This window comes from Pseudochaenichthys georgianus, chromosome 6 (assembly GCF_902827115.2).
Source record: "Pseudochaenichthys georgianus chromosome 6, fPseGeo1.2, whole genome shotgun sequence".
In the NCBI taxonomy this organism is placed as follows: Eukaryota; Metazoa; Chordata; class Actinopteri; order Perciformes; family Channichthyidae; genus Pseudochaenichthys; species Pseudochaenichthys georgianus.
Window position 1 is genome coordinate 26,984,901 of NC_047508.1, and position 19,513 is coordinate 27,004,413.

The following is a 19,513-nucleotide window of genomic DNA, read 5'->3' on the forward strand; positions in this document are numbered from 1 at the left end:
CGGTGCATTTACAAAGAGCAGGGCAAATTAATAATTTACAGGTTTAAACATGGATATTTTATATAATACTTAGGTTAAAAATTATGTAATAACCACACAGCCCCACATTTAATGGACAATAGGTAATATGTCTGTATAGCCCCGTCCACTCAAGCACTTCACTATAGTAAATCACGCGCTCTTTGGTGTATCTTGCACCCTATTGGTCAGATCTCCTCCCCACCGCTGCCTGTTGGCGCGGATGTTGAACAGGGGAGGTAAACATTCTAACAAAGTAAAATCTTCTTTTTCAAGGCTAACATTATCAATCTGCGGGTAAGTAGCTAATATATACCAACCATCTCTGTACAAAAAACGATCAGTAGATATACGACGTCAGCTAATGTGATAGGTTACAAGTTAGTTAGCTTTGAGCTATGTAATCCAGACAGCTAACATTATATCAACCTAAATTGGAGATAACGTTTTTGTTTCAAGGTAACTCAACAGCTAGCAGTGACAACTTTAAAACACAAATGTTAGCTGCGTCCCAAACCATGTTGACGAATTTAGAATATCTAAGGATACATAATTATGAACTGCATTGTGGCACACTCATGCCATGTAGTTATATGAGGCACATTAGATCATACATTCGTCATGACTTTAATAGGATTGATTGATCTGCAAAAAAGCAGAATTCAACCCATAGGAGGTCAGGAGATCCGTGTGTTTCATCTGAGACACAACATCACTATCAGGAGTGGAGGACTGTAGCTAATACACACAGTCTAAACAAACTAGGTGCTGTTCAATGATTACGAGGCTTCTTTGTTAACCTATTCATGTCATCCTCCAGGGAGGTTCACAATCATGGAAAATGGCAGGGACACATTTCCATTTCCCTATCAGCCCTACAACATCCAGGAGCAGTTTATGCAAGCCCTGTACAGTGCTCTTGACCAGGGCAAAGTTGGAATCTTTGAAAGTCCAACTGGGACGGTGTGTTTGTGGGCATGTACTGTATATAAGAGATATTTTATTGATATTTTGCCATTTTAACATGTGTGTCCATTAACCCAGGGCAAGTCTCTGAGTCTGATATGTGGAGCGCTGAGCTGGCTCAGTGACTTTGAGGAGAAGAGGAAACAGGAGTCAGCTGCTCTGCTGCATGAAGGAGAAGCAGCTCTCTCCACTGTCACTGCTCCATCCTCCACTAGCAGCTCATCTGCAGAGCCAGACTGGATCACTGATTTTGTTAAAAAAAAAGCAGATCGTGACTTGGTGTCAAAGTTGAAGGTAAGAAAGTCAATGTATTTGACCTTGGCTTTCCAGCTTATCAACCGCTCAGTTTTAACATAATTATATGTTTTTTTATGCCAGGACGAAGAATTGAAAAGAAAGAAGAGGGAAGAACGATTAGAAATGATCAGAAATAACGTTCAACTGAAGTATGCAATGAAAAGAAAAGTAAGTGATCTTGCACCGTGATCTTAAAGGTGCCAGGCATAGAACATTCCCCATAAATTACAATTATCATACGTTCAGTCTCTACAACTAAATATATACATTTCTGTAGAGTTGTGAAGATGAAGAGGCAATAAAATTGCTCCAGCTCAGTAAAGAGGAACAAACCGAGCCCCAAGGAGATCAAGAGGACGAGGAGCTCATCATCGCAGAATATGAGAGCGATGACGAGTCAAAGACCAAGAGCAGGTGAGAGCAGCCATTGATTGGTTACAAATCATATCAAATGTAATATCACAGTGACGGACAACAACAGCAGGGTGTGTTTGCTCGCATGCTTAGATTTTCTGCTACTGAGGAAGACGACGATCTGGTTGAAGAACATGTTACTAAGGTGTGTGAAAGAGACATTTCATATTGTAACTCTAAGGAGATGTGTAACATGTTACCTTGAAGTGAGGCTGTATACATGTGTGTGTTTTCAGATTTACTACTGCAGTCGCACTCACTCCCAGCTGGCCCAGTTTGTCCATGAGGTTCAAAAGAGTCCCTTCAGCAAGGACATCAGTCTGGTCACCCTGGGCTCACGGCAGGTATGTGCACCACACACACACACACACACACACACACACACACACACACACACACACACACACACACACACACACACACACACACACACACACACACACACACACACACACACACACACACACACACACACACACACACACACACACACACACATACCATGTATAAATCACTTCAGGGGACATTACATTGACTTACATGCATTTCCTGGAGACTTATCCTAACCTTAACCATAACCAACACATGCCTAACCCTAAACCTTAACCTAACCAAGTCTTCACCCTAAAATTAATGATTCCCCTTATGGGGACCTCCAATTTGTCCCCATAAGGGATGCGAGTCCCCACACGTGACTGTGTAGACAGATTTAGGTCCCCACAAGTATAGTAATGCCAGGCCCACACACACACACACACACACACACACACACACACACACACACACACACACACACACACACACACACACACACACACACACACACACACACACACACAGACACACACACCAGAATATTACGGTTATTTATACTTTTTAAAATATTTTGTTTTCTTCCAATTTAGGAATAACTACATTAAATGTGATTACATTCTACAGGTTTTTTATTGAAAAATCTAGCGTGAAACTTTATCTACATTTCTTCCCCTCCCACACTAGGCTCGGCATTCAATTGGAACAGTTACTTGTACTCATTCAGTAAAACCATAATTGTTAATCATTACATCTGAGAGTATTTGCCCAGTAAACATAAAATGGTATACTTTCCAGAATCTGTGTATCAACGATGAGGTGCGACGCCTTGGCAGCAGCCAACGCATTAATGACCGCTGCTTGGAGATGCAGAAAAACAAACATGGTGAGAGCAACTTAAAAATGTAGCTCTATAACTACTGATATTACATAAACATATTTCCAGATAAGTTGAAGTTTGTAAGACAACTATGTGTTATTTAATCTTCATTTGAACCAGAAAAGCTTTGTTGAGATTATTTGAAAGACACACAAAAACAGCCACAAATCCGAGTAAATCAAAAATGAAGAAAAAACATTGAAAACTGACCAATATTTCCAGAGCATTAAGAAAGCCCATTACCCAAGAGCTGTTTGACTTACAACGCTTCCTGTTCTGCCATTTTGTAGACAAGCATCAGGAAGAGGGTGTAAAACGGAAGCGGGGCCCAGCAAAGAGTGTGTGTCCCTATAATAAAGCTACGGCTCTGCAGCAGATGAGGGACGACGTTCTGGGGAAGGTCCACGATATAGAGCAGATGCTGAAGCTGGGCAGAGAGACACACTCATGTCCGTACTACGCCACGCGCCTCTCTGTTCCCCCTGCTCAGGTAACACTGGCATCCATTTCTCTGTCTCATTACTCGGAAGATTTCTTGCTCTCTGTGCTCGAGACATCATTTGGTTTTCACTAAATGATTTATTTTATTTATTAAGTCATTACCTTTTATTTGAAGTTTACGTGTTAACTGTTTATTGTGTATGCATAGTTGGTGGTGCTGCCCTATCAGATTTTGCTTCATGAAGCAACAAGGAAGGCAGCAGGGATCCAGCTGAAGGATCAGGTAGGATTATTTTTGATTTTCTCAAGGGTTTTCTGTTCAGACATTTTCAGAATTGCCAAGGAAATATAAAAAAGAAAAATATTAAAAATGGCCTAGTAATGTTAAAACAACATTTGTTCACAATTTGTTTAACCTTTGGCCCTTAACAATAATGGTTCTGAACAAAGTAAAGGATATAGTTTGAAACTGTTTGGATAGCTGATCATTCTTTGATCAGTTTCAACTTAAACTGGATTTTCTTACAGGTGGTGATCATAGATGAAGCGCACAATCTTAGTGACACGCTCTCTTGTATACACAGTGCAGAGCTCACTGGAGCGCAGGTAAACAAATTGGTACACATCATGTACAAAATGTTGATTTAAATTGCGCACGTTCTCTGCAAAATACCTAATTATGAATCTTTTTACAGCTATGCCGTGCCCACTCGCAGCTCACCCAGTATTCTGACTGCTACAAGTGAGTATACACACAGAGATTAATAAATCAAATATTGTATCACCCTCCTGACTTGTTTATATTTCTACAACATCAGGAGCAGACTGAAGGCAAAGAACCTCATGTACATTAAACAGATTCTGTTTGTGGTTGAAGGGCTTGTCCGGGTGCTGGGAGGTGAGTGTGATTGGGCTAAAATAAGAATGTAATTATAGATTATGGCCAGTTAGTCAGAAGGGGATATTGCTGGACACTATGACTTACATGCTATCCTTTCAGGTAAGGTGGGGCAGAATCCACAGACCCAGACTACACAAACAGGTAAGTCAATAATACACATAAATAACATACATTAAATCACATCTATGTAGACATTTCCAACCAGTCATGTTTCTTTTTTTAGGAACGGAAATGCTCACCATTAACAACTTCCTCTTCAAGGCTCAGATCGACAACATCAACTTGTTTAAGGTAGTCACAATCATGGCTCCTGAACACCATACCTAATCTACCATCTCTAATTCTCTCAATGTCACTTTAGTTGCCGAGATACTTTGAGAAAAGCCTGATCAGCAGAAAGGTGAGTGTTTAATATGATATGTATGTATTGATTTATGCCTCGTGTGAATATCGACGTACCCAATGTTAAATAAATATAAATCCCATGTGCCTTCTCTCTGCAGCTGGGCGGCTTTGTGGAGAAGTATGCAGGATCAGGAGTGAGTCTGCACACTCAGAACTCCATCAAGGAGAACCGCCGCACAGAAGGCCTGAACCGCTACCTGCAAACGCTGCAGAGCAACCAGAGCACAACGCCAGGTCAGAGGACTGATTTATGTCACTCACACATTAAAAACAAATTCAGCAGAAGAGGCATAAAAATATACATCACATATTGTGTTATTAAACTAGGAAACTAGTATGTTGCTCAAAAGGAGACATGTGTTTTTGGTTGAGCTGGATCTAATCTGCAGATATTATTGTTCCTTTCACACTACACTTATCCCTCACATTCAGCGATTTGTGAAATCCTGGCATTTTGTAATCAACAGACAATAAACAATGAGGTATTATAGTTTTGTTAATAATTTAATTTATTTGCACATATATACAAAAAGACACTTCAGAAAAAGTAGAACAAGGAACAGGAGATGTAAAAAGCCCGTACAAATTCTCATGAAGAAACTTCCCCTATTAGATTAATCGTCATACTTGAAAAAAAAACACATAAAGATTACATAAATCCTCAAAGTTGAAAGACTAAGCTGTAATACATTCATAGAAATGTTTACAAGTTGAGAAATCTTCTTCTCTAATCAAAGTCCTTTTCTGGTCATCTTTGAATAAGTAATACTAATGTAGATTTTGTTGTAGTGAAAGAAGTAGGTTGTTTTAAGACGGTCCACTTTATTTCAATATTTTAATAATTGTACCCACAGTGTAGCATTCATCTGGTTGTTGTTTTTGTTGATTGGTCTCTTCTCTCTGCTGCTGTGTGCGGGGTCTTCAGCTGACCAGCAGGGGTCAGAGGCAGAGAAAGTGCTCTCTGCATCTCCCATGATGCAGGTGGAGGGTTTCTTCATGGCTCTCACCAACAGCAACACAGACGGCAGAGTGGTGGTGCAGAGACAAGGTACTGCTTTAAATACACAACTCCATATAAAGGATGCCAATACAAATTCAAAGTCTTATAAACTCCCCCTCTGTTCTATGCCCAGGTACTGTTTCAGAGAGCAGCGTGAAGTTCCTGATGCTGAATCCAGCGGTGCACTTCGCTCAAGTGCTGGAGCAGTGCAGAGCCGTCATCATCGCCGGAGGAACCATGCAGCCTGTGAGTGATGATAAATCCACTGAAAACAAACCAAGCCTGGGCTGTGTAAGATTTCTCATTCTGAAAGATGTGATATGTAGGTCTCAGACTTCAAACAAGAGCTCCTATTTTCTGCCGGAGTGGGAGAGGAGCGCATCACTGAGTTTTCCTGTGGTGAGTGGCCCATTTTTAAAACTACTTTGTGGCATTTCTTTTTGAGCTTTTGTAACTTACCCTCTCTTAGTGATGTGTTTATCAATATTTCTGTGTGTAGGAATTTTTGATGAATAATATAATACTTCACAAACTCTTAAATAACAACCGATTTTAGTTTGAGTGCCAACTTCGCATCGGGTTATTCAAGCAGATTGACTAAATAGAAGAATAGTGTCATAAACTCGCACCTGGTTTGAGTCATGAAGGTGAAATATCGTATCAGAACTGACCAAAGAGAGACGGAAATGAAGCCATTTTGTGACCTAAATAATTAGTTAGTTGTTCATCCTTTTAAACTAAAACTGCCATCTGAACAACACCATTTAAAAAAAAAAGTACTATTACTGTGTCCTGAGACTGATAAGTTCTGCGTGAAATTGAAGTTAAGTTACCTGATTTCACTATTTATACACACAGAAAAGGAAGTCTTAAGTCTTAGATTTGTTGCATACATCCGAGCTATATTTGATGTGGAATATATTTTGTATTCAAGTGGTATAAAATGATTTCATGTTGGTGCTGTTATATCTAAATTGACATAACTACTTTCTTTCTGCCCTTTGTCTGTAGGTCATGTAATTCCTCCGGAGAACATTCTTCCCCTCGTCTTGTGCAGCGGTCCCTCTGGTCAGGAGCTGGATTTTACTTTCCAAAGCAGAGACACTCCACGCATGGTACCAGACACACTATTGTGTTGAATCCTGCCATAATATTGTTGAATGTAGCTGCATTGTTAACACAAGCACCATTGCAAATGTGTGCATGTTGACAGATGGATGAGACGGGGCGAATTCTCTCCAACATCTGTAACGTGGTCCCCGGCGGCGTCGTGTGCTTCTTCCCTTCCTACGAGTACTCCAGACGCATCGTTTCTCACTGGGAGGCCAGCGGGGCATTGAGTCGTCTCGCTAACAAGAAGAAGGTACATCACCACAGAAAGCTGTCTCCATCACGCCTTAACTCGAGGGTGGAATAATATTTTAGGGAAGTTGTTCTTTAAGTGAATCTTATATATTTCTAAGCTTTCACAATTACTTTCCCAGATCTTCCAGGAGCCGAAGAAAGCCAACCAGGTGGAGCAGGTGCTGAGCGAGTTCTCCCGCTGTATCCAGGTAAAACAGTCACTGCTCAAACATCACCATTAACGATCCATTCCTCACGAGTGCCTCTACGATTGACACTATTTGCACGTCTTTTTATTTTGTCAGAGGTGTGCTGCAGATCCCGGCGGGCTCACAGGAGCGTTGCTGTTCTCTGTGGTCGGAGGAAAGATGAGTGAGGGCATCAATTTCTCAGATGACCTGGGCAGGTGTGTGCATATGGACGACGGGAGGTTGCATACTGCCTGAAGCGTACAGTACTAAATGCTGTTTTCTGTGTGCATATGATCACAGGTGTGTGGTGATGGTGGGGATGCCATATCCCAACATCAAATCCCCAGAGCTGCAGGAAAAGATGTCCTACCTGGACAAACACCTGGTGAGACCTCACTGTCCTCACTGCGTTCACAAACCTGGCACAGGGTCACAGAAATGCTGACATGAAGCACGTCATCGTTCTCATCTCAGTCGTGTTTGTTTTCTAGCCTCACAATGGAGGAAAGAGCCCCGGCCAAGCACTGATAGAAAACCAGTGCATGAAGGCTGTCAATCAATCCATAGGTAACGATGCATTACTCAGGACAACAGATCAGATACAAATCTCTGAGAATACATTATTAAAAAGGTACCACTTTATTTGGAAAGTCCACCTACAAATACTTCAAACAGTCTTTGTAACATTTCAACAGCTTAATAGTCAAACCATTTGTCTGTATATGTGACAATTTATAAACATGCCTAAATATACTTTAAACTTACCTGCTATAATAATCTCAGAAAATGTAGGTATGATTATAAAGTGACTCTCCAAATAAAGTGTTACCATTATTTATTCCTTAGTTGACAAGATAGTAGGATAAGTATTTATTTATATTTGACTTCATCTGCCAAAAGGAAGAGCTATCCGTCACCGTGGCGACTATTCCTCCATCGTGCTGTGTGACAGACGTTACGCTCGACCTGTGACGCTCTCTAAACTTCCAGAGTGGATCAAAGAGCGCACCAGCACACACACCACCTTTGGCCCTGCTTTTGCTGCCTTACGGAAGGTGAGGGCGAGTGTCCGCTCTCAAACCACTTTATCGTGACTCAAACATATTCCAATGTTGTCTTTGTATATTCTTCTTTCCTAGTTCTTCCTGGAGAAGAAGCAGAAGCAGGTGGAGTGTCACCTACAGCCAGCTTAGACGTTTCCAAAGACCGAGGTTAGGAGGAACTCCCGGGAAACCCAGTGCAACAGCAAGCGGTCACTGAGCGAAAGAAATGTTCTAATAAAACAATATTGAGAGAAAATAAGGGACCCTCTTTGATAAGTTGCATAACAAAATATGTTGTTGCTAACAGCTTGAGGCCATCAGACCTCTGAATGCTCCTGGCTTGAATTCAAAGGTCAACCAGGAAGACAGTTTGATCCAACTTGATTTATTTTACATTTCATATCCTATCAATTTCTTGTGCTCTGCCTTGGCTAGCTCATGTCTCTGCTTTAGAGAAATTAAGACAATTTCGAGAAGGATGAATACAAGTATATGATGGCACACTGTAGACAAAGAGACATTTATCATACGACTCGGGTAAATCAGTCGTAATAAACGCAGAAATTACGTTTATTAAAAGGTTGAGATGTAAGTAAAATGGTTCGATGATTTGAGTGAGTGTTATAATATTTGCTTGTGAATTATCTGTTACAATGAATATGATTATCAATAAATTGTTTTTATTTGCTTTCAGATATTGTTTTGTTTACTCTTGAAAAATATATTAATAATTTAAAGAAAATGTTTAGTTACGTTAATTTAATGTTAAGAGGTTGATTAAATGGTTCGATGAATTTAAAAGCATTCTTTTATCTCCTTTTTAATGTTATGAAAATATTTTACAATGAACATTATCAATAAACTGCTTTATTATTGGAGTTTTAGTCGTTTTAGTTTGTTTTCCATGGACAAATCAATGCACTTATCGTTATGAAGCCAATTATTGGCCATTTACACTAAAAGCTTCTGTTAGCATCACAACTTTTTTGTATAATAGGTGATGTAGGAACATGTAAGACCTTTGTATAGAACAAATTATTCAGGACTATCAAATGCTTTCATTATCAGTGTTCATTGTCCTTCAGGTTATGCTTCCCAGTCATCATCATCTGTGGTAGCATGTGGGGAAGGAAGTGGTGGGATGACATCTGACATCCTGGCAAAAGCACCTCCGGCCCCAGCGGGCGCGTCGCTCGACTCCCCCCCCGCTGGCCCCTTCCCAGAGATACCTGCAGAGGGAACAGGACACATTATTGACTGCATGCCGCTCCACCCACCTGTCCCAGTATTATCCCATATGTCATTCAAAGGGATCCTCACCTTTCCTTCGCATGGCAAGTTTGTTGAAGAGATCCGACATAAAGTCTCCACCACTAGATGCCGCTGCCACCGCTGTGAGACAAAGACAGCCAGTTACTAAATAATCATACAATCACAGTGTTTCCCACAGAATTTGATTCTACCGCCGAAATGTTCAAAAGGTCATGACCTGGCCAAGATATGCAGACAATTTAAAATATGACTGTAACCATCTTAGCCTTTTAATGAGGTTACCATTTAAAAAGTCAAGGTCGCAAAGCAATGGACCGTGTCATCATAACCTTATGAGATAAAAACACAAAAGCTGCCATGCTCAGTGCTCTGTGATGCATTGTGTGAACTCATGGTTGAATGCTAACTAGCGCCTGGTCACGTGCTTTGATTGCATGACTTTCTCATCATTGTTAGAGCTGTATCATGTAGCAGTAAATAAAACATAAGCAGAACCCCATCCCCACTCAAACAATCAGACACCTTGCTCTTGCTCCTTCTGTTTCTTCTTCTCCATCTTGCGCTCTTTAATGTCTCGTAACTTGGCTTTGCCGATGCCTCCGGCGTTGCGGATGGATTCGAGGAGATTTGCACGTCCGTCTGGCGGCTCAACCACCTTGGAGGGAGTACCGGCCACAGGGCCTGCAGCTAGAGGAGACAGGAGGGCGGGGGGGGTCTGGGTTTATGCCACTTAATGTCAAAGATAATACAAAGGAGGAGATTGAATAGGGAGTCTGTGTGAGTGTGTGTGTAAACGAGGACTGGAGGCAAACCTGAACTTGGCGTCCGAGAGGCTTCTGTGGGGCTGTCAACAGGAGGGGGGGGCAGTGGAGGTGGAGGGGGAGGAGGAGGGGGAGCTCCTGCAGGAATGGCTGGAGCGAGGGCAGGCTCAGGAGGAGGGGGAGGTGGTGGAGGAGGTGGAACATTAGGTTGGAGGTGAAATCCTGGAAGAGAAAGAGAACTAAATCAGCTTTTAAACAGTACACTGTTTGTAAATAGAGTCTAAACCACAGAATGAAGGAGCAGGTTCAACACCCGTCAATCACGTCGGTTAAGTGTGTATCGGTGGGGGGGGGGAAACACATAGATATAAGGCACCTCTTTATAACCGGATTTGAATCAGAAACAGGTTTATCACCAGGTAGGTTGACACATATTAGGAATTTGACTTGGTGTCATGGTGCATACATAAAAGTAAAACAAAAATAAAAAACACAGATAGAGAACTATTTTAAGAAATCTATTATTATAACATAAAATAATAATTAAAAATATAGCAGTATTTACATTGAAATAGAATGGAGTAAAATATAACGTTTGATATCTTAAATTTGTGTGCTCCAGTATATTTTGGACAACGTCTCTGAAGTAATTCACAAAAGTGTGTGTGTGTGTGTGTGTGTACCATGTGCGTCGCTCTCCTCAGAGAAGCTGGGCAGATCAGGGATGTTTTGTGTGGGTCCTGACGGGGCAAAGCCTGGCCCCAGGTCTGCGCTGTAGGACAGGTCGTCTGCGATGCCTGGCAGGTCAGGCAGGTAGGACGGCACGTCTATCTCCGGCACCTGGCCCAGGTCTGGCACATAGAAATAGGACTCTGCCGTCTGTCAAAGAGCAAATATAAGTTTAGAAACAACATTTCTTAATGATTACTAATCATCATATTAAATGTGTATTTGAGTTGGAGGAACCTGTCTCTCCAGCTGCTGTCCCTCCGTGATGGACAGCGGTGCGTCAAACGGTTTCGCTTCTTTTTCCGTTTCCAGTGTTGTGTGTGTTTTTGTCACTGCTCCCGCCAGAGGATCAAGGAACACATACTTCTTATATCTATAAAAGCACACAAATCCCAAAACATGAAGAAAAGATTAAACTATAATCTGTGTTTACAGTTAGCATCTGTGTCTGTGTGTGGACTCACAAGTTCTCTGTGGTATTGAAAAGCAACAGGGAGCTGACGGAGGAGATGTTTCGTGGCAGACTGCCCAGGCCCTCTTCCGTCTCATCCTCAGACCTCTTCTTCTTGTTCACACACACTGGGAAATACATCAATTTCTCCTGAAAGAAAGATATGGTGAGTAAGAGGCAGATCTGTAACCAAGTATTGAGTATCGCAAATCACAAATGCCAATGTGCTTCTGCACTCACACGCGCGGGACATTGGTTCTGTGGGATTTTGAATAATGCATTTCTGCACTAGAGAAAAATGTCAGAAGTGTTTACGTTTCTCCCTGGTCCCTCTCACATACACACACAAAAACATAACACTTGCTAGAACAAGCAGACAGAGCAGAAAATATTGCTTTTTTTGTAAAGTTTCCAGAGAAGGTAAAGGAAAAACAGTGGTGTTCACTATAAAAAAATGCAGGAGCCTGGGCGAGGCCGGACACACGCACGCACGCACGCACGCACGCACGCACGCAACCCTCCTCTGCCATGACAACGGACCCGTAAAAAGAATCTGTCCTGTTCTGAAAATGATCTCCAAAACTGCAAGGCTAAATGCCCATTAAGGCCAATGTAACATTATATTAAGTGGATGTCAATTGGTTGTTTAAATTGGTGTGAAATTGAGACTGACATGGATTTAAGCTTATTAGTAATATGGATACTGCTAATCATGAGATCATGTATGGTTAGTTAGCATAACAACAACATAGTATATCATTTGCCATGTCCATAGAAACACAAAAATGTGAATCATACTTTATAACTGGATTGTGTAATTTGTTTTTGACATTGTATCCAGACCAGGCTTGCTTTAACATGCTTATTAAACAACACATTCACTTCTCTTTCGGAATTTCTAGGCATTCCTGCAAAAGATGGTCATTAAGGCTATTTCTCCATTCATTTGGCCATTAAACTACATCAATGTGGCCTCCACAGTGGACATTGGAAACAGTGCTTATGGACCATCATAAAAAGTGAATGCCTCTCATTCATATGATAAAGAAAAGACTGGTTGGGGACCAGCTCTTAACTTCTGCACAAATACTGATGGGGTCATGTTTGTCCTACAGTCTACATAAATATGGAGGAGTTAAAACTTCCGCTGCAATCCCTCCTTTCCTCGTTTGACCCACGCGAGAGCTGTGTCATTATTCTCAGCAGTAAGATAAAAGCCATGGAAATGGCAATTAATCATGCATCTATTTATCCCTTTTTTGAACCCACAGTTTTAGCAGTGTCGGCAGTATAAAGGTCCCATTGCTATTAGGCAAGCACGCACTTTCTTATATTTTGTATTAGTTATATAACTATGGCGTGTGGGCTTCAGGACATGGGAAGTAGAACACAGAAACGTAGGCTCTTATAACAAGTAACATTTTGTAATTGTTGGATTAGTGTGGTGTAATTAGCAGTTTAATGAATGTATCTCACCTGCAAAGCCTTCTCATCAAAGGGTCGAAGTTTATTCTGTATCCTGTGTCGAGGGCGAGTTTGTGAGGAGGGGTCTACAGCTTCAATGAAGATAGATGTGTAATCCTGAAGTCGATCTGGGGCCGGGTATTTGGCACTGGAGAAAACCTTTATAAACAAAAAACAGATTATATAACAAACATACACAGGGCTAGTTAATGCTTTCAATGAGCCTTACTGTGTCTCCATCATAGTTGCCATATACACAGAGGCCTGACAGAGTGGGGGTGCTGTGTTACCTTGGTGGCCTTCTTGCTGCCTTTGATCTTGTTGACGCGGGCCTGAGCCAGCCTGATCCGGTCAGTGACGCTCTGCAGCTGCCGGCGGTTCCTCTCTACACTGTCTGACACCCTGGAAGCAACACACACACATATACCAACATAAATATGGACAAACATACACTGAGGGAATTATGTCTGAGACCATATTACATAATCCAATATAGGCCATAACTTGAGACTAATCCACAATTTCTTCTTTGCAGGGTGCTGAATCACAATTATTATTTTTGTAAAATGTGCATTTAATGAAGTGCAAGTATTACACAGCTCTTCCTCCATCAATCCTTTAATTACTAACACATCATCTTTAAAAAGGTTGTATTGGCAAAACATTTATGGTATTAAATGCCACTCTTTTCATGAGATTACAGGAGACACTTCCTGTATTTTCAAGGTACCAGACAGGACCATCTGCTAATAAACAGATGCTGTGGCTTAGAATATGGATTTGACTACATTCAAATTACGGCATTTTTCTGTCCTTCAATACTTTCAACAAATGCTACTTTTTGTGGTATCGACAACCTTTTTGATTGCTTTTTTGTGTTCAAATAGTTTGTTACCTGGCCTTGTGTGTTACTCCCTAGTAGTGACAACAAACATACAATGAATGAATGAACGAATGACCAAAGTGAGTGAGTGAGTGAGTGAGTGAGTGAGTGAGTGAGTGAGTGAGTGAGTGAGTGAGTGAGTGAGTGAGTGAGTGAGCGAGCGAGCGAGTGTACCTTTTGAATATATCTGTAGAGATGGTCTCTAAGTAGAGTAATGCATCTGCTATCTGATGGACGGCCTCCTCTCTCCTCAGGTCGGGCTGGATGAGAGGCACTGAGTACACCTGGCCCTCCAGGCAGTGTTTCTGGGCCATCCTAGAGAGAACACAGGAAAAAGGTTTATGATCAAAAACAAGGCTGTGTGCACTGCGAACAGACATACTTTGATCATGGATTTGGGATGCAATTATGGCATTATTCAAAAAAATAAAGCCAACATTTGATGTTTCTATGATTATAGAAAAACTGGAAGAGAAATGGGTAATTGTGATAGTCAAAGAGTCAGTCAACTTGTTTACAATGATGGTCAGTTGTAGAATGTTACCAAGTACATTTACTGAAGAACTGTAAGTAAGTACAAATTAGAAGTAAATTGACTTCACTACACCTCAGAGGAAAATACTTTTCTACATACTCCACTAAATGTATGCGGCATCTTTAGTTACTTTTAAGATTACAGTTTATCCATCCCCTTTCTGTCCAGTGAAACCATGTATCTCCCGATGTGTTGATTCTGAATGTTTAAGATTAAAGAATAAAGCGTTCCTTCATGGATGAAGAATATCCTTCTACTTCTCAAGTTATATTGAAGAAACTGCAGGTTTTAGTTCGGTTTAGAAAGCTAAAAACTGGCCTGTTTTTCTGCTGATTTGTAATAATAATATTAGACTATGACGCATTGCTGTATATTGAAGTACCCATAGCCTATATAAAATAAGTTAAAATGGCCAAACCGTAAACATCTTTATCAATGAAATGCTAAATAAATGCAGCATTAAATAACCACAAAACATTTCATATAAAAGTAAAAATTGGAAGGGACAATTTTACTGCACAATTACGTATTTTAAATTTAAGATAATTTTGCTGATATATCTTTAACTAAAATACGCGTTTGATTGCAGGATTATTTAACTTTCGCATTATGGTATAAGTACTTTCACTCATGATAAGGATCTGAAGACTTCTTCCACAGCTGGTGATGCTTGTTCCAGCAAAACTAACCTGTCATTAGGTTATTTAGCGTGAAATAACTCTCTTCCCGACCTCACCTGACTCTCACATGACCATGCATGACAACTGCATCAACGTATAAGGCTCTGAGGATTTGTTTATTTTTAATGTACGTTGGCTCAAAATATCCCTGGTAGTTATTTGTGGTCAAATCAACAGCTAACAGATAATAAACTCACATTTAGGCTGGTTTAAACAAAGATATTCCACATCATAATAACACAAGTCAGAGGAGAGCCTGTCCATGCTAAAGACAGAGTCGCTTTAAAACATATCACATTTAATGACATGTTATACTGAAAAATGCAGTCGCATGGAAACTGCAGTCTTACCTGACCATGAGTGTTGTTTAAGTGTTTATAGTTACAGATTTAATTTAATAAGAAGCAGTTCGGCTTTCGGTTCTAGCATCCGAGCTACCGTTTAGCAAAACAATGGTCTGTACTTCCGCATTTTTGTGACGTGTCACAGGTCACCACGCGGAAGTTGCCTTCAGGTTCTCTGAGAAAAGTCTGTTTTCTGAAGCACCTCAACGATTTGAATGATATGAGATGTTGGCTAAAACAAATGTGCTCTTCAGATTAAGATAAGAAAAACAACTACAACAGCAAAAACAACAAGCCTCAAGAACAAACGAATTATTATTTGATCATACTTTTTATGCGTAACATAAATATAGCTTTAAGCAGTTTAGTCCATAAAGGTTGTGTAGAATTTGCAAAATGCATACCAACAAATAAACAAGTAAAGGTGTTTTTTAACAGTAACTCGGCTCAGAAAAGTACATGTTGAATCCCCCTGTACAGCCTATAGAGTGCGTACTTGCTCTGTACATTTCTCGTGCAAGTGCGTAATGACGCATCGGTCTTCCAGTGCTTCACCTCCCCTCCTCCCTCCTGTCACATCTGGATCTGGCTCCTCTCATCAGCACCACTCAGCGCAGTGGGAGAGAGAAAGAGAGAGAGAGGAAGGGAGGGAAACGACCGGAGAAGCGGAGGCTAGCTCGGTCGGCGCAGCTTTATCCACACCCGAGCAGAATCAAGGAGAGGAGAGCGGAAATACATCTCACCTTCTCATCGGCATTCACGGATATTTTGCATCTCCTCTGTCCTCCATCGGTCAGTCCAGCTTTCTTTTTTCTTCTGCTTCTCTTCCCTCCTCTTGTCTTGGGTATGATGATGAGCTCGAGTCTGCTGGAAAACCCTGTGCAGGCGATTCTGTACCTGCGCGAGCTCACCACCATCGTCCAGAACCAGCAGAGTCTCATCCAGACGCAGCGCTCCCGGATAGAGGAGCTGGACCGGCGGGTGGACGAGCTTATCGGCGAGAACAGGCACCTGCGGGACGTCAGGGTACAGCAGCATCCTTACCATCACCACCATAACCATCATCACCCCGACCCCAGCTGCCTTCATCAACACCACCACCCTACGGACCCCCAGCTCAACACGGGTGCGGAGTCTCTGTCGGACCACGAGGCTGAACCAGCACAGGACGACGTTGCTCCGGAGGTCGACTCGTCGCCTTCCCAACCTATGGACCCTGGGGAAATGCAGCTGGTCCCGGCCGACCCGTCCACGGCTTCGCCGGATGAAAGTGACCCAGAAAACGGCGGAAGTTTCCAAAGCTGCCGCTCGTTGGTTCCGATGACCCCTACAACCCTTTGTCGATCCCTCTCAAGGAAATCAGAGTGAGTAGAGATTATGAACTTGTTTGCATATATTTGTGTCGGTCCTAAAATAGTCAATTATAGAATATAGCTAAGGTAAATATGAATGTTAAAATCTCCTCTGGTATTGAATTAGCTTATTGACCTCAAAGTTAGGCTAAATCAGCCTGTCTTGAATTCTTCATAATAGCCAATTTGTGTAGCATCCGTCAAAAACTGTTTCATGTTGAGGGTGCACGCGTGTGCGCGTGTCTTGCAGATTGCGAGGCGTTCAATTAAGGGAGATGGCGCTTGCAAATTTCCAATTGTCAGCTGTGAGTCGCGACTAAGGACTGTGCCAGGAGAGGAAGACGTAGATTATTTAAATGAGAAACTGGATCACGATCACTGGAACATTACATAACAAACAGCTGTAGCCTAGGCCTGTGTGTGTGTGTGTGTGTGTGTGTGTGTGTGTGTGTGTGTGTGTGTGTGTGTGTGTGTGTGTGTGTGTGTGTGTGTGTGTGTGTGTGTGTGTGTGTGTGTGTGTGTGTGTGTGCGCGTGTGCGTGTGTGTGTGTGTGTGTGTGTATGTGTGTGTGTGTGTGTGTGTGTGTGTGTGTGTGTGTGTGTGTGTGTGTGTGTGTGTGTGTGTGTGTGTGTGTGTGTGTGTGTGTGTGTGTGTGTGTGTGTGTGTGTGGGTGGGTGGGTGTGTGTGGGTGTGCGTGAGTGAGTGAGTGAGTGAGTGTATGTGTGTGTATGTGTCTGTGCTGGAAACATTTACTGCACAGTGTGGTCAATGTCAGCTCGAGACAGGAGAACAGCTTCACGTGCGATGATGAGACACCGCGAGACGCTGTCCATGGCGCTGGCACTGGTTTCTCTATTAATTACTGCACGGGCGCTGTGAACTCTCACAGGACCTCTGGGCCTTGATGTTGCTGTACTATGACACACACACACACACACACACACACACACACACACACACACACACACACACACACACACACACACACACACACACACACACACACACACACACACACACACACACACACACACACACACACACACACACACACACACACACCCTGCTTGACACCGGAGCCTCATAGTATATCAGTACATCACCTAATGAGAGGAAACCCATCTTTTTCTCGTTCTGAGTGCATGCTTGTGTGTTCAGCTCATAAGTCGTATCCCAGCAGGAGTCCTGATTGGTCTCTCTGGGACCCCACCCCCACTGAGTGAGTAACACAGAACAGAGAAGGAGTTGAGAGGAGCAGAGGAGTGCAGAAGGGGAGACTAAAAAAAGGAGTTGTTGATATTGATTATGCAGTGAGTGATTCACCCAGCAACGCATTGCATTTCCTGCTCGGTAGTAGTGTGTGTTTGCATGTGTGTGTGTGTGTGTGTGTGTGTGTGTGTGTGTGTGTGTGTGTGTGTGTGTGTGTGTGTGTGTGTGTGTGTGTGTGTGTGTGTGTGTGTGTGTGTGTGTGTGTGTGTGTGTGTGTGTGTGTGTGCCTGTTTATGTGTGTGAATACAGTGCCTGTTGCTCTCTTCTAGCCTTGCATTAAACCTGAGCCTGAGTCGAACTCTCTTGAGAGCTTACCCTGCGGCAACTATTTGTTATTAGTTTGACAGGAATCAGTGTAACACCACTGCTTTTTAATTCAAACTAGTCAAACCGGTGAGGAAGGAATTACAATAAACTAATTGTTATTTTGGAGGCTGGAGGCAGAAAACAGCAGAGCCCTCCACCAGTTGACCCTGCAGCAGTGTCGGCTATTAAATGGTCTTCTTGCTCCTGCAGCAGCTGATTGTGTGTCCTTGAATGCAACCTTACATCCTCACCTTCCAAGTGATTTTAAGTCGCTCCGGATAAGACAAGTAGATTAACACCTGTTTTGCTTCTGGCAGGCCAGACAAGTGAGGGGGAGTTAAGGCTTCACTTGCATTTATAGAGGATTCACCTTCCTGTCATTGCCTGCTTCAAGATCAGCAGATTTGCTTTTCCTGTTGTCAGCCACTTATGTGTCAGCGTTATACTGTGTTACAAACTGTATGTGGGTTTTCTGGGCCTTTGTTTACCTTTGAACATCTCATATTTCATTGAATACATTTATCTGAATGTATGTCTATAGAGCCCTGTTGTATTTGCCCTGCAGATAAATGACTTGTGGGCTGCGTAGGGTTGGCTCTGAGTATGCTTGTGCGCTTTGTGTTGTTGACAGTGTAGTCAGTGCATGTGTATGTGTCCTATGGGGAGGTGGGGGGGGGGGGCGCACAGGATCCTCTCCTCCTCTCATTCTCTGTCTCTTTCCAGCTGAGCCTCCTATCTGCCCCACTTAGCCCATGGAGCGAACGGTAATCAGCCATTCTCAGGAGAGAGAAAGCCAGAGAAATATAAAGAGAGCGAGATGCACGCTCAGTCGTTGTCTTTGATGGAGCCCTTGGAGGTGTAGAGAGGAAGGAGCTGGAGGCTGACATTGGAGTGGACCTGTGAAAAGGAAGGAGTTGAGAGAGATTGGAGAAAAATAGTGAGAGAGTTACAGGGGTGGACCAAAAAATAAATAATAAAAGGGTGCATTTGAGGTAGCTGTCTCTCCAGTTTATCTATATTGCTGGTGGACAGATAGGTAGGTTGGACAACAGAGGGATAGGCTGTGGCGCAGTGGACGGTGCAAACAATGTACACACTGCTTTGAATCCCAATGGAGCTGATCTTTTTCAGCGTTTAAAGTACTCTTAAAAGAACAGGACAGAGAAGAGGGATTATGAGAGGGAGGTCGCGACACAGAGAGGGAGAGAGAGAACATGGGCCGACAGCAGGAGACATGTACTGTTAAAATATTCAC

General features: G+C 42.3%; 3 protein-coding genes across 6 annotated transcripts in view; 2 read left to right on the forward strand and 1 right to left on the reverse strand.

Annotated features, from left to right (window-relative positions):
- Nucleotides 1-228: 228 nt before the first annotated feature.
- ddx11 (DEAD/H (Asp-Glu-Ala-Asp/His) box helicase 11) lies at nt 229-8,905 on the forward strand. The gene is made up of 28 exons (XM_034085420.1): nt 229-315; nt 839-981; nt 1,063-1,278; nt 1,363-1,449; nt 1,559-1,695; nt 1,789-1,840; nt 1,932-2,039; nt 2,806-2,893; nt 3,178-3,377; nt 3,537-3,611; nt 3,857-3,934; nt 4,024-4,070; nt 4,147-4,226; nt 4,329-4,370; nt 4,453-4,520; nt 4,591-4,629; nt 4,733-4,868; nt 5,560-5,682; nt 5,768-5,880; nt 5,961-6,033; nt 6,646-6,749; nt 6,848-6,997; nt 7,119-7,187; nt 7,284-7,384; nt 7,470-7,554; nt 7,661-7,736; nt 8,070-8,224; nt 8,309-8,905. Exons 2-28 carry the CDS (start codon nt 853-855, stop codon nt 8,360-8,362), a joined length of 2,685 nt encoding a protein of 894 aa, XP_033941311.1. The 5' UTR covers nt 229-315; nt 839-852; the 3' UTR covers nt 8,363-8,905.
- On the reverse strand, nt 8,582-15,462 carry wash1 (WAS protein family homolog 1). The gene is made up of 11 exons (XM_034085422.1): nt 15,338-15,462; nt 13,947-14,087; nt 13,180-13,291; nt 12,902-13,048; nt 11,439-11,575; nt 11,212-11,347; nt 10,929-11,124; nt 10,297-10,467; nt 10,007-10,171; nt 9,533-9,604; nt 8,582-9,441 (listed from the first exon to the last, which is right to left on the reverse strand). The coding sequence occupies exons 1-11, from the start codon at nt 15,343-15,345 to the stop codon at nt 9,299-9,301; spliced, it is 1,428 nt and encodes a 475-aa protein (XP_033941313.1). The 5' UTR covers nt 15,346-15,462; the 3' UTR covers nt 8,582-9,298.
- Nucleotides 15,463-15,965: 503 nt separating this feature from the next.
- The window catches only part of iqsec3b (IQ motif and Sec7 domain ArfGEF 3b), a 30,799-nt gene continuing 27,251 nt past the window's right edge, over nt 15,966-19,513 (forward strand). For all 4 annotated transcript variants that reach the window (XM_034086000.1, XM_034085999.2, XM_034086001.2 and 1 more), the window contains exon 1: nt 15,966-16,695. In XM_034086000.1, the coding sequence (XP_033941891.1) occupies nt 16,178-16,695 (518 nt within the window). In that variant the 5' untranslated portion in view covers nt 15,966-16,177. The remainder of the gene's footprint in view (nt 16,696-19,513) is intronic.